This window comes from Ranitomeya variabilis, chromosome 8 (assembly GCF_051348905.1).
Source record: "Ranitomeya variabilis isolate aRanVar5 chromosome 8, aRanVar5.hap1, whole genome shotgun sequence".
Classification (NCBI taxonomy): domain Eukaryota; kingdom Metazoa; phylum Chordata; class Amphibia; order Anura; family Dendrobatidae; genus Ranitomeya; species Ranitomeya variabilis.
Window position 1 is genome coordinate 188,768,504 of NC_135239.1, and position 26,594 is coordinate 188,795,097.

Genomic DNA, 26,594 nt, shown 5'->3' on the forward strand with positions numbered 1-26,594 from the left:
TTGTGTAAGACATCCCACTGTAGTGTCCTGGTGTGGAACTGCGCCCAGAGAACCGCCGGGATACAAGAAGTGAGGGAACCCAAGAGAGACATTGCACTTCTCAAAGACACTAAGGGATTGCCGATTGCCCTGGTGACTAGTCGTTGAATCTTAGCTATTTTTGCATCCGGCAGGCGACATTCCTGCCGACTAGAGTCTATAATAAGCCCCAGAAACTCTTGTGATGTTAGGGGCTGTAGACGTGATTTTTTAAGGTTGATAATCCAGCCTAACCTGTGCAATGCTCCCATTACCTTCTCTAGCTGGTCCTTACAATGTGATTCTGAATGACCTACAATCAGCAAATCATCCAGGTATGGGATTATTAATATGTCTTGTTCATGCAGGTGTGCCATAACCTCCACCATGATTTTTGTGAACACCCGGGGTGAAACAGCGACTCCGAAGGGAAGTGCCTGATATTGGAAATGCTCTACCGTGCCGGCAAGTGAAACCGCCACCCTAAGGAATTTTTGGTGATCTACATGTATTGGAACATGGTAGTAGGCATCTTTGAGGTCTAAGACGACCATAAAACAATGGTTGAAAAGTAACTTTATTGTTGTTTTAACTGATTCCATCTTGAAGGATGGAATCAACAAAAAATTGTTCAGTCCTTTTAAGTTAATAATCGTACGATATGAACCGTCAGGCTTTTTGATCAGGAATAGAGGGGAATAGAACCCCCTCCCTTCCTCTTCTGTAGGGACTCTAATCAGAACCTTCTTCTGTTGGAGTTTCCGGACCTCTGACTCCAGCGCCAACTGCTCTGTAGAGGAGGAACGAACAGGTGTCAACTTAAACTTGTCACGAGGAATATGGTGGAAATCGAATTTTAAGCCCTTTTCCACAATGCCTAGAATCCATGGACTGTTCGAGATCTGTACCCAGGCCGGGTAGAAGGCCAAAAGCCTACCCCCCACCTGGTCCGCCAATCATTGTGGTTTCTTAAAATCTCGTGAAGGATTAAACATAAATCCTTTACCCCTTCTTCTGGTACTGTCATATCTGTTAGCATCCCTGTTAGAATCCCTGTTTGGTCTTCTGCGGTTAGACCATCCTCTATTGGAGTCCCGTCTATAGAAGGGTCTTCCTAGGAAAGGGAAGCGTTTCTTACTATCTCCCGCTTTTTCTAACAGTTCATCTAGGACAGGTCCGAATAAATGAGCTCCCTCGCAGGGAATGCTACACAATTTTGTTCTGGCTTGAAAGTCCCCTGGCCAGCATTTTATCCATAGCGCTCTTCTGGCTGCGTTAGATAACGCCGAGGACCTGGCAGCCAATCTGACCGAGTCTGCCGACGCGTCCGAGAGGAAAGCTGCAGCATCTTGGATTATAGGCATAGAGGCTAATATTTCAGCTCTGGGGACTTTATCCTTGAGCTGATCTTCAAGGTGACCTAACCACACCATCAAGGATCGAGCTGTACAGGTGGCTGCTATTGCTGGTCTCAAGGATCCAGCCGAAGTCTCCCAGGCTCCCTTAAGGAAGCCATCAGCCTTCCTGTCTAATGGGTCTTTTAGGCTCCCCAGGTCATCAAAAGGGAAAGATGTCTTTTTGCACGCTTTGGCGACTGCCGCATCTAGTTTCGGGACTTTATCCCACGAGGATGAAGCCTCCTCCTCGAAGGGATATCTTCTTTTATATGCAGGCGGAAGTGACCCCTTCCTCTCGGGCTTCTTCCATTCCTTTGAAATCAGCGTCTTAATCTTATCGACGACTGGAAAGGCCCTTCGAGATTTTCGCTCTATACCTCTGAACATAACGTCCTGAATGGAACACTCCGACTGGGTGTCCTCTATCCCCATTGTACTGTTGACCATTTTAACCAGATGGTTAACTCTATCAAGGGACAGACAGGCCCGACTAGAGTCCAATTCTTCAGAGGAGGCAGATGATGGAAGGGACCCAGAGCTTAGCTCCCCCGAGTCCGATAACACTTCTGATACAGGGGATGACTTTTTAACTTCCGTTATACGAGACCTGGATCTCACAGAACTTCTAACTTCTTGTCTAACCATCTCCTTAATTGCAGAGGTCAGATCAGGAGCCTCTTCCTGTAGTAACTGTTGTACACAGGATTTGCATAATCTTTTTAAATGCCCATCCGGAAGCGGCTCTGCACACTCGGCACACTGCCTATGTTTGGCCTTAGTTAGACACTTCCTCCCCTAGTAAGGAGAGAGGGAATATAAGGGGAACAATCAATCAATAAGTGAACTTTCACGGAGATCACTTACCCAGCCAGAAATGAGTGGTACCGTAGACGGGGGGTCCTTCGTAGCTGATGATTCCTTACGGCTTGAGGACTCTGGCCTTGGTTTCTGGGCCCCTTTAGCTCCACCAGCGCGGCTACTGCCACTAGACCGACGCTGGGAGCTTCTCCGAGGCTTTTCAGACTGAAGCTGCTGCTGCTGCTGGCTGCTCTGAGTTCCTTCTGGCGACTCCATTATGGACCGAGTCAGGAACACTCAGCAGCCCATGTGCGCAGCCTTAAATAGCCTCCATGCCCCCAGGGTACCGCGCCCCGGATGGGGGTCAGCAGGGAGCTCCAGGTGCCGGTGACGATAGGAATATCGTTAGGGTCCGCTGCTCCGTGCTGCGGCGCCGCTGCCCGCCGATTGGACCGACGGACCCCCCGGGGCTAGGCCCGCCCCAGACGCCGCCATCGGCCGGAAAAACGGCGCTACTGCGCATGCCCGGCCGCGTCAAGTCGCGCCGCCCGCCGCGTCATCCGGACACGCCCCTTCCGCACGCCGCAGCGGCCGGCAAGCAGAGAAGCGGTCCAGGATGGCAGCAGACCCCCCGGATCGATATGGGCCCCCACCGCAGGGCACGGGCAGACCCGGAGGACCCGGCAGACGCAACACCAAGCCCCCACACAGCAGGTACAGCTGCGGCCACCATAGAAGCCAGCCTATAATCTAAGGCTGCTTCCTCCTGCTGACACCTACACAGGCAGTCCCCCTGCCGTGTGGCGCATCCTGCCCCCTGATCAGGCCGAGGTAGGGGACCCCCGCTACCTGGATCGGCGTGTCAGGAGTGGGATATCTTCGACCTTCTTCGCTAGGCCTGCCTGAAGAGGTTCCACTGTCAGGGACAGGAAACCAACTGATGCGGGAGAGAGGTACCGCCCTTTTATGTCTGTAGGTTTCCTGTCCCTGAAGGGCGGATCCCCTCTCTCGTTGTGCTGTCATGGCGACTGAATAAACAGTGGCGTAAAAAGCATCATAACAGTGATCAGGTAAATAAAAAGCCAAAGAGAAAGACCCTATATTGCGTGGTAGAGACTATATCCTTCCAACATCTTAAATGGCCGCGGGGTCAATCCCTTTGATAACCTCTCACGATCTGGAGGCCATTAGTATTCCACTGATGCAACAACAGTAAGCAACTGGAAGAGGAGATTTAATATCCACAAAGGTACACTACTGTGATGTGCATGGTATGTGCTACATGGGAGTGAAGAAAAAGGTAGAGGATATTCACATCACCTAGAAAGAAAAACTGTAGAATACACTAGGTTAAAAACTGGGCTGCCTCATGTCGGAGGAAAGTGTATTGTCCACCAGACAGAGCCAACACTGCTCACTTAATGTCAGCCTCCTAAATCCAAGGTGTATCCCCCCATGGTCCCGAGTTTCCCAATGCTATTAACAAGAAATATCTTTTGCTCACAAAAATTGCCACTGGAGAACAATTGCGTTAACCTCATCATATCACCGCAAAGACTGCACTGTATACAAACCTACTACTTTGATGGAAACATTAGCGAATACTTACTGTCACAAAGGAAGTTTTCATGAGTATGTTTCCATTCTGTTTCTGGGCTGTTTTCTATGGTGTTTTTTGTTGTCAGTCCACTGGTTGAAGTAATGCTATTTTCCGTATTATTGGAAGCACTTTTCTTCATCTGAATTAGATTAATCAGGTTTTTTAGTCTGTCCTGATCATAACTTGTATGTTCGGACAGTCTTTCATCTGCAACTTTGTGTGTGTTTTCGAGGTCATGATCATCTTCCATGGGTTCATAATCAGATACTGGGCTGAACTGCTGAACCCTTCGAGTTTCCGCAATAATCTCTTTTGCCCTTTCGAAAGGGATGATATAGGCTTCTGACCCATGAATATAACTATTTAAAGAAGGATATATCTGAGTTCGGTCATAAGGTGCAACAAAGAGGTTTTTTTTCAAATCCAACCTTTGATCATATGGTCTTATAACATAGTCTTTGTGCTTATGGGACCCTTCTGCTCGTTGTCTTAGATAGAAGCGCACATGTTTCTCCACAACAATGTTGAAGTTATCAGAGGTGTCAGTCTGACTCTTCAAAATGGCATAGTGTAACGCAGGGACAAAGATTGGTCGTTCTGGTATAATTTCTTGGCTCTCTGGAATGGGACCAGATGGGGATTTAAAATGTGATGCTGCAAAAAAAACACAAAACAAACTTTGTTATATTTAGTTTACAACAAGAAGAAAAAAATATGAATGACTTCAGTTAGTAAAATAACTTTCTGGGAAACAAAACTATAAAAATGCTACATTTAATTCAGTTACTTTGTTTCCGCTGTTTTAGAGACCCATACGAGGCTATCAAGTTAAAGGGGCTGGCCACTACTTTACATGTCCCTTTCATGTGAACTGCCATAGATAAGCACTTCACTAAGGGTACTGTCACACTCTGCAACTTTCCAACGATCACGACCAGCGATACGACCTGGCCGTGATCGTTGGAAAGTCGTTGTGTGGTCGCTGGAGAGCCGTCACACAGACCGCTCTCCAGCGACCAACGATGCCGAGGTCCCGGGTAACCAGGGTAAACATCGGGTTACTAAGCGCAGGGCCGCGCTTAGTAACCCGATGTTTACCCTGGTTACCAGCGTAAAAGTAAAAAAAACAAAAAAAAACGTACATACTCACATTTCGGTGTCCTTCAGGTCCCTTGCCGTCTGCCTCCCGCTCTGACTGAGTGCCGCCGTAAAGTGAAAGCAGATCACAGCGGTGACGTCACCGCTGTGCTCTGCTCTTACTTTCCGGCCGGCAGTCAGTCAGAGCGGGAAGCAGACGGCAAGGGACCTGAAGGACACCGAAATGTGAGTATGTACGTTTTTTTTTTTTTACTTTTACGCTGGTAACCAGGGTAAACATCGGGTTACTAAGCGCGGCCCTGCGCTTAGTAACCCGATGTTTACCCTGGTTACAAGCGAACGCATCGCTGGATCGCTGTCACACACAACGATCCAGCGATGACAGCGGGAGATCCAGCGACGAAATAAAGTTCCAAACGATCTGCTATGACGTACGATTCTCAGCGGGGTCCCTGATCGCTGCTGCGTGTCAGACACAGCGATATCGAATGGATATCGCTGGAACGTCACGGATCGTACCGACCAAAGTGCCACTGTGTGACAGTACCCTAAATACTTTGCTTTATCAAATCCTGCTGTAACTTGAGCTGCTGTTCTGGTCACAGGATCTATGGCTGAAAATCTCCTGGATCTTTACATGTGCCCATTTTACAAGCATATATCTTAATTTAAATATCCTTAGAAGGGGTTGTCCAGTCTTAAAATACAAGTCTGCAGATACAAGACTGCAGACTTGCGAATCCTCACATTGTACACACTGCGCTCTGTGGTGATTTTCAGATATGCATACTCCCAGCCACATTCCGACTAGATGGGTGCAGCCTCGCTCAATGCAAGTGTATTGAGAAAGGACAAACGGTGTAGTCGAACTGTGGCTGGGAGTATGCATATCACATACTGGCAGTCATGTAACCACCGCCCTTGCACTGAAGAATCGCTGCAGGGTGCAGTGCGCGAGATGGAAAGACTCAAGTCTATAGTTACATAAACTACAAGACTGCTGTCACCAATACCAGACAACCCCTTTTATTGCCCTGTGGTGAATTCAACCAAAATTGTTGATGATTTGTTTTTAAAAAGCTGGGACAATAAATTAAAATGGTTACTTATATCAATATCCTGTCTGGGACAAGAGCATATTATCTTTAGTAATAAACTTGTAATTTAGAGTTGTAATTGAAAGGGTTTTATTTTTAAGAATTGTTGTTTTAGACAAGGTTTCTACAAGACCGTTGACATACAAAACTGTAGATTCATAGCATTTTCATCAGAATTATACTCACCAGGCTGTAGAGTTTCTTTGGACTCTGGATAAATAAAAAGTGCATGGAGGGGGTACGACTTTGTACTTTGAGCACCTGAAATATTACAACACCATTTTAGATTTAGTGAAAACTTTACAAAATGGTTATTCTGGCCATAAAAGCATTTACCATCTACCCACCCAGCTGTTGGTCAGTGCCACAGACTTTGAATGAAGCAGCAGGGGACATGCTCAATCGTGGCTTCATTCAAAATCCATCTAGTCGTGGCTGTGTAAACTAGGGACCCCATTCTAGTTATCAACAGGTCGGACCCCTACCGGTCAAACATTTATGCCACAGGTAAAAATGCATTTAAACAAAATAACCTTATAATATTCTGATAATAACAAAACACTTACCATAGGAAGCCGTCATAGGGGTGGGGAAAAAGAACAGCAAGAATCCTCCATCGGCCAAGGGCTTTACTAGAGCCTACAAAGTGGGGAAATTCTAAATAAATATTTCAGAGGAATTTAAAAACTGCATGTTTTTTTCTCTTTTTTTTTTTGAATGATAAGGTTTTTAGGAAACAAAGGAAGTGAATTCTTAAGTGTTCTCAGACATTACGCTACATGATTAAACTATTTAGTTATAAGAAAAAATAAATTAACCCAAAGTGTTTGCCTTATTACGCCAGAGTTGCTCAAAAGAACATACAGTATCTTGCTCCGGCAACCCGCTCAATTCATCTGAAAGCTCAACATGTAATATTTTACCCAATATTTTCATTGGACCCCTGAAGGAAGGCTCCATTTGGCCCATACTGAACTTGAAGCTGTTAACTACTCTGTTTTAGCATAAGGTCTCATTGTCGTCTTCATCACTAGAATTGTGTAATGTGCGGCATTATTCCGTCACCAACTTAAAAAAAAAAAAAAAAACACAGAAGCACATACTATGCTCTCACTTTGAAAAAAGCTATTTACCTGCAGATATAGGGTGAACATACAGGATATTTGCGCTTAAACCCTGAAGGGAATGTATACAGCGCTGCCAGAGTGCAAGGGAGAGATTACAGCCATACTCACTGTGACTAATTGCTCCCTGCACCAGCTCCCTATGACTGGAAGGCAGCAGCGGCAGGGAGTGTAAGGGGATGTTCCCACCGTCAGTTATCGGCAGCGCTTTGGACGCAACACATGCCGACTTTTGAATGCAGGTGACTCCGCATGTGTTCATTGAACCGTGCGGAATCGCCACGTCCCATACATTGTACAGGTCTTCGCAAGATAAAGACATGCTGTGGTCTGTAGGTTGATGAATATGAAAAGCCTGTATTTCACATGTCCCGGACCGGGTGGTTGCTTTATGACCGGGACATGTGAAATACAGGCTTTTCATATTCATCAACCTACTCAAGGATATGTCTTGAACAATACCCTCCAGACTTAAATTGTACCGCCAGGGAAGAGAAAATCCCTGTCTAGAAGAGAATACCTACTGAGTGCAATACCTACTGTGTACAACCACAGTCCCCCGAGGAAGCCCACGCGAAACGCGCGTCGGGACTGTCTGGTAACACACTGATAGGCTATATGGGTAAGCAGGATTAGGCATTTCTTTGACTTGCAGCCCTTGGGGCATGCGATCTGACAAGCGGGTGGTTTGTCTTGAATAGCATGGACTTTTTGAATACTTTATCCTCCGCCCAGCTGTCCTCTGGGTGTATCTTGGTATGCTATTTGGTTTATTAAATTAAACCTAAGACTGGCACTTTATTTGATGCACTATGCACTTTTGTGATTACCAGATAGATCTTTTCCTGTGAGCTAGCCTTTACAGAATTTCAGTGTTTGATTGTATCCTTGTGGCTTAACGCATAAAGACCCCCCTTTGCGTGTGCCCTGTCTACGATAAGCTGTTTCTTTTAAAATGTTATTGTTGTGTCATTTGTCTGTATTATTGACTTTTTTGATATATTGACTAATAAAATGTATTTTTATTATCTACTAAGTTTGGACAGTACTCCGTGAGTTTTTGTAGGAGATATGTATTTGGGAGTGTCCGTGATCAATATGATCATGTCCTTGTTATAAAGGCATTGTACCTAACTGATGTTGAATATTTATCACTGGATATTGTTCATGTAATAAAGAGACTGTCCTCTGTGGACATTGAAGGGAGTTTCTCCCAAAGGACAGGAAATCTGCTGCTAAGACAGGTATTTGTTTCCTTGCCACTTCCCCCCACTTCAGCAGAAGCGTCCTGGACAAGATGGTTTCTGCCCTCTTCTCTTGTTGGGACAAAACTGTATTCTAGTATTCTGGTTCAGTTCTCCTCCCAGCGGCCGTCAGGCAGTCTCTGGTCTGGTGGCGAGTCTGTCCCATCCCTCCCCTTGGCCGCATTTTTCTTTTCTGTTCACTGGCAGATCATGACATTATACGAGAGTCTTCTCTTCAGGGGGGTGGTCGTATGGAAGTCCACTGGACAGGGACACTGAATCGTTTTTATAATTTGCCCGCCATACCTGTAGTTTGTCAGGGGGGCATGTCTTTCCTCCCCGGACACAAACGCCTCACAGCCATCAGTCATTTCCTCCTTTCCCCTGGGCGCCGCCTCCTCAGCGTTCAGTTATGTCCCCGGCGCCTGCGCTCTAATTTTTTTCCCTCGGGCATGCGCAGTTAGCGCTGCCCTTCCACTGACATCACATGATGTCTTCATTCTCGCACCTGTGTGTATGCGTGGCCCGAGATCCCGCCTCGCAGTGTGAATAAATCAGAAGAGACCGTAGGGTGCAGATAGGGGGGGTGGGGGTGGGGGATAGGGGAGGGGGAGGGATACTTTACTTTAAAAATTGTTACCTCAGTAAAAAGTAATGTAGTAAGTAATACTTATTTTATTCTGTCATATTCAACAAAAATGTATCTGATTAAAAAAGTAAAATAAAAAACAAAATCTTACCAGTTTTTCTTTCTCCAATTTTTGTAATAAACTCTGCAATTCTTTTCCTGTCTTTGTCTTGTTAGACACTTCATAGAGACGACTATAAATTCCACCTTTTAAAACTAAAAATTAAAGTAAAAAAAAAATAAAAAAGTAAAAAAATCCATAAAAAAAAAAAAGAGCAGAAGTTTTTTGTTTTTTTTAAATTACCGTACCACATTCTAACATCACCATGCTTACCTTCCTTACACCGGCTGTGGGTTTCCTTAAAGAACAGCAATGGTGGAATTCTTCTTTTAATTTGCTCCAGGCGCATGACAATGTCCAAATCAAGCTTATCAGGCCTGGGGTATGAAACATATTACATTTATTCCATAGCAAGGAAAACTGAACAACTAACAAGTAAACAGAATAATTGGGGCACTCACAGTTTATATGGAAAAAAAGGGCCGCTTGTGGATTTCAGAGAAGCAAGGCACAGAAGTCTTCCTTTACTCAAAAGCTGCCCTCGCCATAAAATAAAACTGCTACGGTCTACAAAAGTAACCAAATAATTATGTTCAATATTGGAGAAATACCATTATATTATACAGCATATTGTTTAGCAAATACAGGTGCATCTCACAAAATTAGAATATCATCAAAAAGTTAATTTATTTCAGTTCTCCTATACAAAAAGTGAAACTCATTAGATGAAGTACATTACTTTGTTGGTAATGACTCCAGGTGTTTATTTCTGTCAATGTTGATGATTATGGCTTACAGTCAATGAAAACCCAAAAGTCATTATCTCAGTAAATTAGAATACTTTATAACACCAGCTTGAAAAAAGCCCAGGAAGCCCAGGTTGCTTTGATATGAGCCTTCAGCTCGTCTGCATTGTTGGGTCTGGTGTCTCATCTTCCTCTTGCCAATACTCCATAGATTCTCTATGGGGTTAAGGTCAAGCGAGTTTGCTGCCAATCAAGCATAGCGAAACTGTTGCTTATAAACCAGGTATTGGTACTTTTGGCAGTGTGGACAGGTGCCAAGTTCTGCTGGAGAAATTTCCATCTCCAAAAAGCTTGTCGGCAGAGGGAAGCATGAAGTGCTCTAAAATTTCCTGGTAGACGGCTGCGCTGACTTTGGTCTTGATGAAACACAGTGGACCTACACCAGCAGATGACATGGCTCCCCAAACCATCACTGATTGTGGAAACTTCTGCAGTTTGATTTTTGACCGGAAGTCAGAATATAAACCACAGCAGAAAGTGTATGTTCCCACGGTTAGTAAACGCTGCGTACATCAGCAGCGGCCAGATGTTACATCATAGTGGATGGGATTTCAAGAAATCCCATGTCCACTATGCGTGCACGGACGCCTCAGTCTTCCCTGTGGAGACAGACATGTGGTGCGCTCAAAAGCCGGCAGCGCTTTGGACAGAGCAGACATGTGCTGCGTCCAAAGCGCTGCCTAATACGGACCATGGGAACATACCCAAAGAGGTTTCTTTCCGCTCTTAAATGGGACATGCTCGCCAAAAGAAAGAGGATAAATAAAGGAATCACCCACAAGAAAGCCATACACCCACCGAAATCCAAACCATGTCTGGCCAATCCACTTAAAGGGCACCTGTCACCCCGTTTTTTCAGTATGAGATAAAAATACTGTTAAAATAGGGCCTGAGCTGTGCATTACAACAGTGTATTTTGTGGACCCCGATTCCCCACCTATGCTGCCAAAATACGTTACCAAAGTAGTCGTTTTCGCCTGTCAATCAGGCTGGTCTGGTCAGATGGGCGTGGTGTCTTCCCCCAGATCTTGCTTAGTTTTCCGTTGGTGGCGTAGTGGTGTGCGCATGTCCAAGGTCCGGAATCCACTGCACAGGGGAGTTAAAAGAGCGCGATGTGCACTATTTCATTGGTGATCGGTGGGGGCGGCCATCTTCCTTTGGCCGCGCGTGCGCAGAAGCGGCGCTCTGCTGGCCGCGGCGTCAGGAAAATGGCCGCGGGATGCCGCGCGTGCGCAGATGGAGATCGCGGCGGCCATTTTCCTGAAGCCGAGATGCAAACTCTGCTTCAGGAAAATGGCCGCCGCGATCTCCATCTGCGCACGCGCGGCATCCCGCGGCCATTTTCCTGAAGCCGCGGCCATTTTCCTGAAGCCGCGGCCAGCAGAGCGCCGCTTCTGCGCACGCGCGGCCAAAGGAAGATGGCCGCCCCCACCGATCGCCAATGAAATAGTGCACATCGCGCTCTTTTAACTCCCCTTTGCAGTGGATTCGGGACCTTGGACATGCGCACACCACTACGCCACCAACGGAAAACTAAGCAAGATCTGGGGGAAGACACCACGCCCTTTTGACCAGACCAGCCTGATTGACAGGCGAAAACGACTACTTTGGTAACGTATTTTGGCAGCATAGGTGGGGAATCGGGGTCCACAAAATACACTGTTGTAATGCACAGCTCAGGCCCTATTTAACAGTATTTTTATCTCATACTGAAAAAACGGGGTGACAGGTGCCCTTTAAAGAGACCCAATGAGAAAACTAACATATATCCCATCACAGTCACCCACAGCTTGTAAAGAGGCCCGCACAAGCCACTACACACCTGCAGCCATCGGGAGAACACAAACCAACCCAACCTACTTTCACCCATCGCTGCCACTGCTTTCAAGATGTGTGTCTTGAAACAAAATTTAATAATGCATATTGTAGACATAATATGACATGGAATTGGCTTTATTTCACATACATACCATTATAATGTTCAACACTGACGTTTACTGGCCTGTTTGAAACAAAGCAAACAAACATTAGGTTAAGAAAGAATTGGACCATTATCGATTTTTTACTAGAAAATTATTCAACTGTATGTGATTTGATAGAAAATTGTGTTTTAAACCTCCTGTCTGACAGAAGAGAAAAACCTCCTTTATTATACAGATTTGGTAGACTGGTTGAGGTTGATGTAGTTGAAAAATCCAAAGCAGAAGGTTATGATATTAAAATAATGATTTTAGAGGTCCACCTATGAAGTGAGAGAGCTCATTAGTCTCAGTATATTTAATATCCACCCACCGAGCCTGACAATGCTGCAGCTGTCACTGAGCAGTGTGAGATCTCACCAGCTGCGGAGAGGAAGGACACTAAAGGAGCTGCCAATATTTAACATGTAATGGGTTTTTCCAGTACTTTTACACTGATTATCCTATATAGATTGAAGGACTTCTGACACTTGACAACCCCAATCAGCTGAAGACCGATGTAAACACTGAATGGAGAGGAAAGCCACAGCTCCGTACATTGGTTAGTGCCTGCTGCCAGGCACTGGCTCCTATAATTATTTTAATTCCTTCCCATAGTCGCCAGTTTTTGTTTTTCTCTTTTCCCTTGTCCAAGAGTTTTAGCTTTGAAGGATACCATTTTCCGCAATGGAAAAAAAGGGAGGGAAAAAAAAATAAAAAATTGTGAACAAATGCAATATTGGCATTTTGTTTTAATGGGATTATCGTTACTGTGCAGTTAAAAAGGCCAGGCAATACAAGTACAAATACAGCGAAACCAAACCTATATAGTGTTTTGTTTTTACTGAAACTGTCTGATACTAATTTTTACATTGATGGAGCTATGTAAGAGTTTTTTTTGTATGCCAAGCTGATGTTTTCATTGATAGGATCTGGGAGGTAAATTTGATATTTTGATCATTTTTTGTTTTCACATTTTTTGTGCTGAAGTCCGACCAAAACAAACATTCTGGAATTTCAATTACTGTTGTTCCAGGCGGATATCACCTGTATAACACTAGCATATACAGTAGTGCAGGCTCAGTTCAGCTCAATCCTTACACCAGACTTGCGCCGTACATGTATAAAGATTTCAGAAGGATATATTCATTAGTACTCCCATCAAAGTTTTTATCCTCTGAATATATTGCCATTATCATATTATACAGCACTGTACTTACAATTGCTCATTTTGCCTTTCTACCCAGCTAATTCTTCTCTTTTCCATTAGGTTTATAATATCACGTGATTAGAAACAGACTAGCTGAATCCTTCTAAGCTCTATGTAGAAACAGAAGGTCAATTTTCCTGAAATGACTCATGAGTCATTGCAAATGTCCAGGGGCAGGGGGGCAAGGGAGAGAGCAGTAGGGTCAGAAGCTGAACAGCGGAATGATTAATCCTGGGAAAAGAGACTTTGTATATGAAGAGAAAATGAGAAAAAATGTACTGGATAGAAAGGCAAAATAAGCAATTGTTAAGTACACAGTGCTATAGAATATGATTATTACAATATATTAACAAGATAAAAACTGATGGGAGGAGTGCTTCTTCAATGTTGCATTTTAATGTTGACCCTATTCAGAGTATACCATGCATAACGCGTAAAGAGAAAAAAAGCAATAGCATTAAAGGATTACTGGGAATATAAATACGAACATTTTTCACATCACTACTGCTGAACAATAATATTACGACTAAGAAAAAATATTTTGGCGGCAAATTGCAACTTTTTCCTGTGTTTTTTTTTTTTTTTATATAGTTTACAGTTGATGCAGATGGAATAGAAATTATATATATTTATACACATACAAAGAAACGTATATATTATATACACAAAGTATTATAATAAAGCTTCTGAAATTACACTTTAAAAGTTTCTGTGCTTCATATTTGTCATATGTTAATGAGCCAGGACTATGAATGCGTGCCACGTGTCAGCAGTCCTGTCATGCCGTGGGGGATGAAGAAGATCGTTTATACAATCCACTTCATGAGAGGGCCAACAGCAAGTTACTCACATCCACCAAGATTTCCCTTAATTCTCCAATGTTCATTTACATATTGACAGACACCATAATAAAGGTTTTTATAAACCAGAGCAATGTTTGATTGTAAAGTCAAAAGCTTCATACATTTATAGCTATAATGGCAGTTTCCAAAGCTTAGAGAACCTGACAGTTTCCTTTTAGCCCTTCTCTACACAGCCAAATTTTTCATTGTTGCACTGTTAGGGTACCGTCACACAGTGGCATTTTGATCGCTACGACGGCACGATTCGGACGTTCCAGCGATATATTTACGATCTCGCTGTGTCTGACACGCTACTGCGATCAGGGACCCCGCTGAGAATCGTACGTCGTAGCAGATCGTTTGAAACTTTCTTTCGTCGTCAAGTGTCCCGCTGTGGCGGCATGATTGCATCGTGTAACAAAGGTGTGCACGATATTGTATACGATGTGCGCATAGTAACCAACGGCTTCTACATCGCAAATACGTCATGAAATTATCGCTCCAGCGCCATGCATTGTGAAGTGTGACCGCAGTGTACGACGCTGGAGCGATAATGGAGCGATGCTGGAGCGTCACGGATCGTGCCGTCGTAGCGACCAAAGTGCCACTGTGAGACGGGACCCTTAGGGTTTTTTCTCCCCTCTTCCAAGAGTCCAATTTTTTTTTCCCTTTGACAACTGTATGAAAGCTTCTTATTTTTGCAGGAGTTAACGAGTTTTAAACATCAATGTTCGTTTTAACATTCATTGTGCTCGTAAAAAAGGGGGAAAAAAATCCATATAGTGGAAAAAAAAATGCAATTCCCTCATGGTTTCCAAAGTCTTCACGGCATACAATTCTGTAGTAAGTAGTAAAAATTACTCTTGAACAATCATTCTCTAGATCAGTATGATTACAGTGATACCAAACACTTGTATAGTTTAATCTTTTCTTTGTTTTTATTAAGAGATGAATAGTGACCCAAAAAAAAAAAAAAAAATACAGCTCTGACTTTCATTTTTTTCCCCTCAGTGTTTACTGGTCAGGTTAACTCCTTAGTGACAACCAATATGTCTTTTACCTGACCTTCTATATAACAGACTAGCATCCCCCCATGGGTGACAATCCACCTGTCGGCTGTACTCTTTAGCTGACAACTTGCTGCACCAGCTACAATGAGCCAATAGTTGTTTAACCCCTTAAATGTTGCTGTCAATAATGACTACAGCATCTAGATGGTTAACAGTGTGGAAGCTTCCTCTTTAACCCCCCCTGGCACCCTGAGATCTTGATCCTGTAGTCCTGACGTTGGCCATGGCAATTCATGGCCAAATAATGGCCTTAAAGTCTGCTGGCTACAGTGGCTAGTTCAGACGTTATCAACAGTTAGATGGTAAAAATTAAAGGGAACCTACCACTCCGTTTTTTAAAAATTAGATAAAAATAGTGTGAAATAGGGGCAGAGCTGGGCTTTACATTAGGGCCTTTTCGGTGCCTTTACACCCCCGTTAGGCTGTCCAAATACCTTTGTGAAGTGGCCGTTTTCTGCTGTCACTCAAGTGGGTCAGGTCGGATGGGCGTGGTCACAGCGCTGTTTGTCCCCCAGGATCCTGCTCATCATTACGTTGGTGGCGTAGTGGTGTGCGCATGTCCAAAGAAGATCCACTGCCCAGGAGATGAATAACGGCGCGGTCTTCGCTATTCAGCCGTTTACCGGTGGGCGCGGCCATCTTTCCTGTGGCCGCGCCTGCGCAGATGGAGCGCTCTGCTGCCCGGGACTTCAGGAAAATGGCCGCCGCGATCTCCATCTGCGCACGCGCGGAATCCCGCGGCCATTTTCCTGAAGTCCCGGGCAGCAGAGCGCTCCATCTGCGCAGGCGCGGCCACAGGAAAGATGGCCGCGCCCACCGGTAAACGGCTGAATAGCGAAGACCGCGCCGTTATTCATCTCCTGGGCAGTGGATCTTCTTTGGACATGCGCACACCACTACGCCACCAACGTAATGATGAGCAGGATCCTGGGGGACAAACAGCGCTGTGACCACGCCCATCCGACCTGACCCACTTGAGTGACAGCAGAAAACGGCCACTTCACAAAGGTATTTGGGCAGCCTAACGGGGGTGTAAAGGCACCGAAAAGGCCCTAATGTAAAGCCCAGCTCTGCCCCTATTTCACACTATTTTTATCTAATTTTTAAAAAACGGGGTGGTAGGTTCCCTTTAACTTCTTCATTCCTGTTATGCCACTTTGCATTAATTCCTGAAAAGCACCTGAAGGGTTAATAAACTATCTGAAAGCCATTTTGAATATGGTATAACTTTTGGAGGTTTACAATATATAGGACCCCCAAAGTCACTTCAAAACTTAATAGGTCCCTAAAAAAATAAGTTTTGTAAATTTCCTTGATAAAAAAAAAAAAAAGGAAAAATGACTGCTACATTCTTAAACCTTCTAAAATTCCAATAAAATTATTATTTATACAGCACCATTAATTCCATGGTGCTGTACATGAGAAGGGGTTACATGCAGAGTTATAGATATCGCTTACAGTAAACAAATTTACAATGACAGACTGGTACAGAGGGGAGAAGAAAAACAACATTTTACAAATGGTGCTGATGTAAGTCAGACATGAGGGAAAGGTTATTGATTCATGTTTTTGTGTGGTATGAGTATCTGGATTAATAAACGGCTAATCAAAGTTCAAAAAAATTACAAATTTTTATAATTTTTGTAAAATGTCTGATTTTTTTTATAAACAAATGCAGAAAATATTTACAAATTTAACATTATCATAAAGTACAATATGTCACACAAAAAAAATAATCTTAAAATCAGTGGGATACGTTGAAGTGTTCCAGAGTTATTACCACATAAAGTGACACTGGTCAGATTTAAAAAATTTGACCCAGTCACCAAGGAGTTAATTATACATCTTTATAGAATGTGGAGATCCTAAACGTTTATTTTCTTGATTTCTTTACTTTTAATGAAGGAAAAAAGGGATGATATGAAATTATAGGTTTTTTTTTTTTTTTTTTAAACTATTTTTCTTTTCAATTCCATTAGGAGGCTTGAACTTGAAACCACATGTTTGCTTATATTATATATTGCAATACCACAGTATTGCAGTGTAGTGTAAATTCCGGTCTCCTTTGAAGCCCAGTATATAGGCTAAGCTGTAGAGGAGGCCCAAGGTGGTGGCAAAGGGGTCCTTTAACAGGCCCCCAGCTGTAACCAATCAGCACCCCGCCGCGATCACGTCACAGGGAAACACAGGGAGCCAGCAAATGCTAGCACTGGCACATGTTTCATTTAAATGCCACTGTCAGAGATTAACAGGGGCATGTAAGTGATTATCAGCTGCAGGCAGAGCTTCGCACCAACTGCAAATGTTAGGCCACGTTTACATGTTCAGTATTTGGTCAGTTAGGAGTGGAACAATCAAAGGAAAAGTATAATAAAAGCATGTGCACCACTTTTACATTTTTTCCCCATTCCTGGTTATGCCTTACAAATACTATATCTAAAATACTGGCACAAATACTGAACGTGGCCTTAGTGACATGTAGCCATGTAAGGCCGGGTTCACATTAGCGTTTGTGCGCAGCGTATCATCTGCATGCCGAAACACGTTTACGCCTCCGCATCATCTTACGCATGATGCAAAAAAAAACGCGTGTGCATGCGTTTTGGCATGCGTATTTATGCGCATGGAGTTGGTGACATCATTTCTTGGACATGCGCAGTCTAGGAATGGTTCTAGCCTAATAGAACCAGTTTCTTCCGTGTGTGGAGAGAGCTCAGTTCTTGCCCTATTGATTACGTACATTTCTGATATTGCATTAAGGGGTTAAAGGTTTGGTTTTTTTTGTAACCAGGAGTGCACAGTTCCCCATCCTATGGACTGTCGTGATAAAGGTTTGCCACGACTGACGCTGTGGCAGTGAGGCTGGCCACGATCAGGAACGAGGAGTGCCTTCCATTGAGCCTAGCTAGAGTCAGGGAAGTGCTTAGAAGCTCATTATGAAAGATCTTTGGAGTACTGCACACATGCAGCCGCTGCCAGACTACACCAGTGGCTGCTGGACCCTTGGCAATAAGCAGTAAACAAAACTAAAAATTAAAGTTCAGTAAGGAAAGTAGGGGCCAAATTTTACATACCGTATATACTCGATTATAAGCCGAGATTTTCAGCCCATTTTTTAAGGCTGAAAGTGCGCATCTCGGCTTATACTCGAGTCATTGTCCCAGGGGGTTGGCGGGGGAGGGGGAGCGGCAGCTGTCCATCATACTCCCCTGCTCCCGACACGTCTCTGCATGTCCCTGCTTCTCCGGCGCCCGCAGCTCTTCCTGTACTCAGCAGTCACGTGGTACCGCTCACTAAAGTAATGAATATGGACGCTACCCCACTCGCATAGGGGTGGAGCCGCATATTCATTACTTTAATGAGCGGTACCATGTGACCACTGAACACAGGAACAAGCTGCCGGCCCGGAACGACGGAGAAGCAGGGAATGAGCCGGGAGGGTGAGCACTGCGATATTCACCTGTTCCCGTTCACCCGCCAAGCTCCGTCTTCCGCGTCGTCTGGCTGTGACATGCAGGTCAGAGGGCACGATGATGTAGTTAGTGCGTGCCGCCCTCTGCCTGAACAGTCAGAGCTGGAAGACGGACGGCGCACGGCAGTGGAACGGGGACAGGTGAATATCGCAAGTGCCAGGGGCCTGAGCGACGAGAGGTGAGTATGTAATTTTTTTTTTCCTTCATCGCAACAGCATATGGGGTATAATCTATGGAGCATCTTATGGGATCATCATTATTTTTGAAATTTACCAGTAGCTGCTGCATTTCTCACCCTAGGCTTATACTCAAGTCAATAAGTTTTCCCAGTTTTTTGTGGCAAAATTAGGGGTCTCGGCTTATACTCTGGTCGGCTTGTACTCGAGTATATATGGTAAATTGCAAAGTTGATTTCGTAAATGTATCCATCTTGGAAGATAGGAATAACCCTTTAAATAATGCTCAAGAGGTTAACAAATGTAGACTTTCAGTACCTATATATCTACTTATTAAAATCAGATAACCGGACAAGTACAGCAGCTATTTACAACCATATCCATGCTCATACAATTTTATGACAAAAGAGTCACATGTGACTACAACTAGCATACTAAATACATTGTAAAGATATTAGGCCAAGACATGCTAGATAAGTGTATATCACACTCACAAGACCTCGTGCTCATTCCTTGAAAAACTGTTAAAAATATTCACACTTTAAAAACACAACAGGCAAGGATTAGGGATACACAACGATTCACACTCACCACACATGATTATCAGGTTATTAATCATTGAATTTGCTTGCAACTTTTTTTTTTTTTTGGTATCTCTATACTTATTACTATTAACCCTTAGCAGCACTAAGTAAATATGTAAAATGTTCAGAATTCATACATACCACACATGACTACGTCTGCACACAACTTCCTCCTCAAATCCGTCAAACTTACGTGAATGTAAAATCTTTTTTTCCCTTGCAAATATGAAAAATGATAGTGTGAATCACACAAGCTAACATGTTTTCTAAAAGCAAAACAAACTATTTTTTTTTAGTAAAACTGCAAGAATGTAAAGAATGAGGGTGCGGCTTTCCAGTACAAGAAAATAGGTAAAGACATGGCCGGGAATCCATTTGGCAGGTCCTTGCCAGCTTCTTCTAGCCCAGCTAAATTATCAGGTCTCCGTATGCGTTTATAGGGAGAAACCTGTCAGTCTAGCTAAGCGGGAGAGGACGTACCTAACCAACCAACTATTTTGTCCCCAGCAGTGCTTTCAACGTTTCATAAGTAGCTTATGACTAACGTAGGATCTGGTAGCAAATTCATGGCGTCAGAACCACATGGGAAATGTGATCGGGAATTCCTTATCCTCCCCTATACTTCAGTAACCCAAAATCCCTAAAAACCTAATCTGAAAAGGCTAAACGTTAGAAAAGAGTCAGCTCTGTGAGCCACCATAGAGCATCTACCTTTTGACTATGTTGTACAGTTCCTATTATTCCTCTTAGACAATACATGAAATAAAACTGACAACTTAGAATTATTATCCTTTTTAATGGGGCATGACCCTAGACCGTGCGAGTAAGTACGGACATAGTTGAAGAAATGGAACATGAATGAGCCAAAGGAAGAAAATAGTATTCACTAGAGATGAGCAATTCCACTTGCACTTTCCTGGTCCGGCATCTCATATGGTCCTCTGTGGCAGCTGAATCTTCACTTCTTAGGCGCCAACTAGGCACAGGGACATCATTAAGTTGCGGGGCCTAGTAAGAACCAGAGGCACCCAGCATGGCAGGGGAAGAAGACCGGCTGCCAAAGAGGACCAGACAATGCCAGACCAGAGCAGAACAAATTGAATTGCACATCTATTTATTTACTAATAAAGGCAGGGCTGGAAGTACCTAGTATTAATAAACAAGCGGTCATAGGAGAAGATCTGGTGTGGACTGAGATAAGGGATAGTGTAAAATGTACAATCTTTATTAAAGTGTGTTTTTGTTGGGTGAAAGTGCTTGGTGCAACTTAAATCCACAATCTTCAGGGATAGAAAACATCCGCTTCACAGTCGATCAGTGTCCTGGTTTGGCTCAAGGCAGTGACTAGTCGAGCCTGCCTATTTTCTCACCCTTTATTATGGAAAACCATTTTTGTTACAAATGTTATGCATGCCCTGATTGGTTACGTGGTGTAATATGTGATCTAGAATTCACATATCATACGCTTAAGGTGATGATGGCTAAAATGAAGTGTTCAGATTCCACGGTCTGCTTCCTGCCCCTTAAGACACTGAAGAAGAGAGGTCTAATTTCATGCGGTTTACTGCGTCAAAAGAACGAGATCCATTGCATCCGGATGCATATTGTCCATTACACAACCTTCACGGTGAACAACATGTTAGTTACTAAATGGTAGGGTAGATTAAAAACATAAAATGGAGATAAACTACTAACCCTGGCAGAGGTGAAGATGGCCGTCTTGGTTTCTGAACGGTCTTGTATAAAAATGACACAACAGCGTATGGACACACGTGGCGAGGTCTCTTGAGAATTTCATCAAATCCATACTCATAGAAATAATACTAAAGACAGGGAAATTAGGAAATTGAAGCTTATTACATCTTTATTTTTACATTACATATACACAAAAGATTTTTTTTTTTTTTTTTTTTTTTTTAGACTAGGACTGATATTTATGGAGCATAACAGGACAAGACCTGTGTTCAATGTGTTATATAGTTTTATTTATTTATTTTTTTAAAGGTGCTTTAATATGGACTAGATACAAAAGCAAAGCAGATCTTTCCTTTATAAGGATACCTCAGCCTAATGCATTGAAATGTATTAAAGGCTGATGGATTTTAATCTGCAAGTACAAATACATACAAAATGTTACCTGGGAACGCTCGAATGCCCTGTAGGATAGCAGGGTTGTAACCGCATTCATGTTCTTTAACACATGACACTCATGTTTAGGCGCTGGATCCAGAATGGTAGCGCCAGAAAAAGACTCCTGGTTATTCCTAAAGTTATCATAAACTGCTTTCATTTTTCCCTATGAAAAAGAATGCAACATAAAAGCAGGTAACCAGATTCAATCATCAATAAAGAGCCCTTGCTATAATATAAAAAATGGAGTAATTTGCACGTAAAACTGCTAAGAGATGGAAAATAGCTCTCAAAACATTGCAATTCATTCTTTCTAAAGGGTGATGTGGAGATCCGGGTTGTTCTAACTCTTTAATGACAACATATAAAAAGGAACAAAGTTAATGCCATTAAATAAACTTTACCTTTATTACTTTAAATATGGCAATAGATCCTGTTGTTCCTACTTCTAAGGGATTAACCTGCAATAAATCAGCGCACTTAGAGAGGTACACACCTAAGGAACAAAAAAAAAAAAAAAAGTCAAACATTTCACAAAATTTGGGTCCACTGTTACTCGAAACCTAGATATTTGCTTTAAAGAATAGCAAACCTTTGGCCACAAAGGTTACTGAATAAAGTCTGAAAACCACACTTCTACTTGACTGTTTTGTTTCAAGAGGAGGACACCGCTAAAAAAAATTTAAATCGTTTGATTGGTTGCGGTGGGGAGATGTTGGACCCCCAATCTAATACTAATAATCTATTCCGTAGTACCATATATGCTATAAAATACACTGCTCAAAAAAAAAATAAAGGGAACACTTAAACAACAGAATCTAACTCCAAGTAAATCAAACTTCTGTGAAATCAAACTGTCCACTTAGGAAGCAACACTGATTGACAATCAACTTCACATGCTGTTGTGCAAATGGAATAGACAACAGATGGAAATTATTGGCAATTATCAAGACACCCTCAATAAAGGAGTGGTTCTGCAGGTGGGGACCACAGACCACATCTCAGTACCAATGCTTTCTGGCTGATGTTTTGGTCACTTGAATGTTGGTTGTGCTTTCACACTCGTGGTAGCATGAGACGGACTCCACAACCCACACAAGTGGCTCAGGTAGTGCAGCTCATCCAGGATGGCACATCAATGCGAGCTGTGGCAAGGTGGTTTGCTGTGTCTGTCAGCGTAGTGTCCAGAGGCGCTACCAGGGGACAGGCCAGTACACCAGGAGACGTGGAGGAGGCCGTAGGAGGGCAACAACCCAGCAGCAGGACCGCTACCTCTGCCTTTGTGCAAGGAGGAACAGGAGGAGCACTGCCAGAGCCCTGCAAAATGACCTCCAGCAGGCCACAAATGTGCATGTGTCTGCACAAACTGTTAGAAACCGACTCCATGAGGATGGTCTGAGTGCCCGACGTCCACAGATGGGGGTTGTGCTCACAGCCCAACACCGTGCAGGACGCTTGGCATTTGCCACAGAACACCAGGATTGGCAAATTTGCCACTGGCTCCCTGTGCTCTTCACAGATGAAAGCAGGTTCACACTGAGCTCATGTGACAGACGTGACAATCTGGAGATGCCGTGGAGAGCGATCTGCTGCCTGCAACATCCTTCAGGATAACCGGCTTGGCAGTGGGTCCATAATGGTGTGGGGTGGAATTTCTTTGGAGGGCCACACAGCCCTATATGTGCTCGACAGAGGTAGCCTGACTGCCATTAGGTACAGAGATGAGATCCTCAGACCCCTTGTGAGACCATAATATGGTGCGGTTGGCCCTGGGTTCCTCCTAATGCAGGACAATGCCAGACCTCATGTGGCTGGAGTGTGTCAGCAGCTCCTGAAGGCATTGAAGCTATGGACTGGCCCACCCGTTCCCCAGACCTGAATCCGATTGAACACATCTGGGACATCATGTCTCACACTATCCACCAACGTCTCTCTCAGGAGAACATCCGCCGCCTCATCAAGAGCATGTCCAGGCGTTGTAGGGAGATCATACAGGCACGTGGAGGCCACACACAATACTGAACATCTTTTCCTTGTCTTGAGGCATTTCCACTGAAGATGGATCAGCCTGCAATTTGATTTTCCACTTCGATTTTGAGCATCATTCCAAACTCCAGACCTCCGTGGGATATTATTTGTGATTTTCGTTGATCATTTTTAGGTTTTATTGTTCTCAATACATTCCACTATGTAATAAATAAAGATTTACAACTGGAATGTTTCATTCAGTGATATCCAGGATGTGGGATTTTAGTGTTCCCTTTATTTTTTGAGCAGTGTACAACTTCAGCAAGAAATAAAAGAAAAATTTAGACCCTATGAAATGTGTTTTTTCCCCAAACACGCTTCTTAAAATATTAACAGCTAATTGGAACAAAGACTTTACAAATAAGCATAAGCCTAAATTGACTTAAGATTTATTCAAAAAGGTTTAAAAATTACTTTGTACATTTCATAAAAAGGGACCAATTAAAACACAAGAAACATTCACAATTCACTAAAGTCTCCCTTTAAAAAAAAACAAAACTACACATTAAAAATTCCATAAACTTACCCATTGAGGACTTGCCAAGTGTTGTAAATTTGGAATTTCCCACTAGTAATCCTTTCTCGCTTATGGTTTGCACCTAGAATTAAAAGCATGCCCATCAGAAGTAGTATGGCATTGCAGTAGTGATGAAATCAAAGAAAAGGGGAACCGCAGATCAAAAGCGGACTGCTGTTAGACCTCCAGCCAACTTTTATGGGTCATTTCAAGAGCACCCATTTCACCCATTGCATCTTGAATTTTACTTTTTTTTTTTGCTCTAATTCAGTTATTCCTGCGTTAGCTTCTAAATACTGCACAGTAGCAGAGGGACTCCTGCTTGCCCGTGTCTATGTAGCACATGTTCAAAAGAGGCAGCAACAAGGAGGATATTATGACAATACTGAGCAGCGTAGCTGTGAATCCAAACACTTGAGTAATGTAAAACACTAGAAAGCAGCAGCTCTGTATGTCCCTACCTTCACTCTGCGCCACCTTCCAGAGCTGACAGTCTTTAGCTTTTTTTCTTTTTTTTTTTTCCCGGTAAGGATGCAGAACTGAGCAAAATAAGTCATAAGTGGATAAAGAAGCAAATTTCGCAGAAAACTACTTCCATTCATTTGTAACCTAAAGAACTATACTTTCAGATAGCTTTCAGAATAAGCAGTCATGTGCAGGAGGATTAGCCCTATTTCTGGTCACTATAAGACTTGTATACTGCATTTTTTCACCACTTTTACCCTGCAAATGACTGAACGGTTAAGAGGAGATGGGTTGCTCTGAAGTCCCTCATACACTAAAGACACACAAGGGATTTTTTTTTTTTTCTTTCCTTAATAGACAAAAGCAGCAGCGTGGAGAAAATTATGTAGCAGTCCCGAGCTAGAACTGTGCAGATATGAATCCAGCACTTAAAAAGGTTGCCAAAACCTTCAATCTTTTTCTCTGCCTTTCACTTCCCATAAATTTCCACATGGTGTGTAACTCAACATCTACTTGTCCTTGCAGTACCTCACCTTGGGCAGTTTTGAGTTTTGTTTTGTTTTTTTCTTTTTTGGAGTGAAGGAGGTGGTCACGAGGCAGGGAAAAAGCAACTCATGTAATGGGAAAAAAAGATATACATGTCCCTGAAGACATGACAAGTTCAGTCAATTGTAATATTAATGCAAAAACTGTTGAAGGACAAGTTCCAATCCAAGACCCAAATTTAAGTTGACTTGTAGATTGTGAACCCTCACAGGCAGGGTCTTCTCTCCTCCTGTACCGGTCATGACTTGTGTTTAAGATTACTGTACTTTATTTTTTTTTTATTATGTATACCCCTTTTCACATGGAATGGCGCTATAATAAATAATAATAATAATGCCAGCCAATTTGGTGGAATAGTTTGACTACATGATGTTTGTGGCAGCCTTCCAGCTCTTCAACCAACAGGTAATGGGCAAAAGAAGGAATATTCAACTAGTGTGAATTTGAAACTCCCACTCTTGTTCTTCAGCAAGATAGCAGCCCTCTTCCTGTTGAAAACATAAGAACACTTGCTGTTTCTGGATAGAGTTGCCAGTTGAATGAGAGCACAGTTGACTATCAAATATAGTTTTTATCTTTATTGAGTGTATTCTCTTCACTTTTATAAAGCAAGTGTTCATCTTCAGGAGTGTGTGGTGCAACTTGAAACAGCGGTCTAGGTGACTCAAAAGTATACAATAAATTTGTGTTGCTTATATGACTTCCAAAAAATTCAGCATTTGGATCAACAGTCTGACCAAAAAGAATCTTGTATTTTCTATCGTTTATTCTAACATAATTTCAAGTGTCAGTTTGTTTAGATATATGCTTTGATTAAAGGGAACCTGTCACAAGTTTTGTGAGATAGCATCTAAAAATATCACCTTATTCAACATCTGCTATGCATTCCTTAAATCCTTATTGAGCCCCATGACTCCCCTTCTATTCTCCTTAAAAACTTTAATTTCTCCCACGATGTATGGAAATTTTCTCAGTCTGGTCCGTTGGGTGTGGTTTCAGGCCTCTACATCCCTGTTTCTGCTCGCCGTCCTCCTGACATGGGTAACGATCCACATCGCCATGCGACATATCGCGCCTGCTCAGAAATAGCGTGTTTTGCACCTGTGCAGTATGCTTTGCACCAACTGCATGCAAAGCTGAAAAACAGAAGGGCGCATGTCCTGGCAAAAAAAGTTCCGGTACATGAGCCGGAAGTACGTTTGCAGGTGCATGACACTTCTGTTTTTAGTTGGGCAAAGCATACTGCGCAGGTGCGAAACCCAATATTTCTTAGCAGGCGCAAGATGCCGCACGGTGATGTGGATGACACAAGGAGTCATCCAAGAAGTGGGACAGTGAGCAACAGCCGATGTGAGGGATGGAGAGGCCCGAAACCACGCTCATCACACCAGATTGAGAAGATTCCCATACAGCGGGGGACAAATTAAAAAAAAAAAAAAAAAGGCTTTCGGGAGTATACAAGGGGAGTCAGGGGGTTATACAAGGATTTAGGGAATGCAGAACAGATGCTGAATAAGGCGATATTTTTAGCTATGTCACAAAACTGGTGAAAGATTCCCTTTAAAGATGGTATGCGTCTGGTTCTATTGCTTTGGATTGTTGAGTAACACACGCATCCTTTATCAACTCATTATTCCCAGACAAGTTCTGCCTCAACTATTTAACCTCTTTCCTAAGATGATATTGAGGTCTTGATGGGTATACAAGAGTTCATGGTCCATCCA

General features: G+C 43.1%; 1 protein-coding gene across 4 annotated transcripts in view; it reads right to left on the bottom strand.

Moving 5' to 3' along the window:
* The window catches only part of TASOR (transcription activation suppressor), an 88,795-nt gene that overhangs the window by 55,008 nt on the left and 7,193 nt on the right, over positions 1–26,594 (bottom strand). For 2 of the 4 annotated variants that reach the window (XM_077278518.1, XM_077278516.1), the window contains exons 4-15: positions 23,869–23,941; positions 21,719–21,810; positions 21,322–21,480; positions 20,880–21,007; positions 19,326–19,400; positions 11,842–11,873; positions 9,527–9,632; positions 9,339–9,442; positions 9,117–9,220; positions 6,575–6,647; positions 6,195–6,269; positions 3,823–4,467 (exon numbers count right to left, since the gene is read on the bottom strand). In XM_077278518.1, the coding sequence (XP_077134633.1) occupies positions 3,823–4,467; positions 6,195–6,269; positions 6,575–6,647; positions 9,117–9,220; positions 9,339–9,442; positions 9,527–9,632; positions 11,842–11,873; positions 19,326–19,400; positions 20,880–21,007; positions 21,322–21,480; positions 21,719–21,810; positions 23,869–23,941 (1,666 nt within the window). The remainder of the gene's footprint in view (positions 1–3,822; positions 4,468–6,194; positions 6,270–6,574; positions 6,648–9,116; positions 9,221–9,338; positions 9,443–9,526; positions 9,633–11,841; positions 11,874–19,325; positions 19,401–20,879; positions 21,008–21,321; positions 21,481–21,718; positions 21,811–23,868; positions 23,942–26,594) is intronic. The other 2 variants (XM_077278520.1, XM_077278519.1) reach the window with 1 other exon arrangement.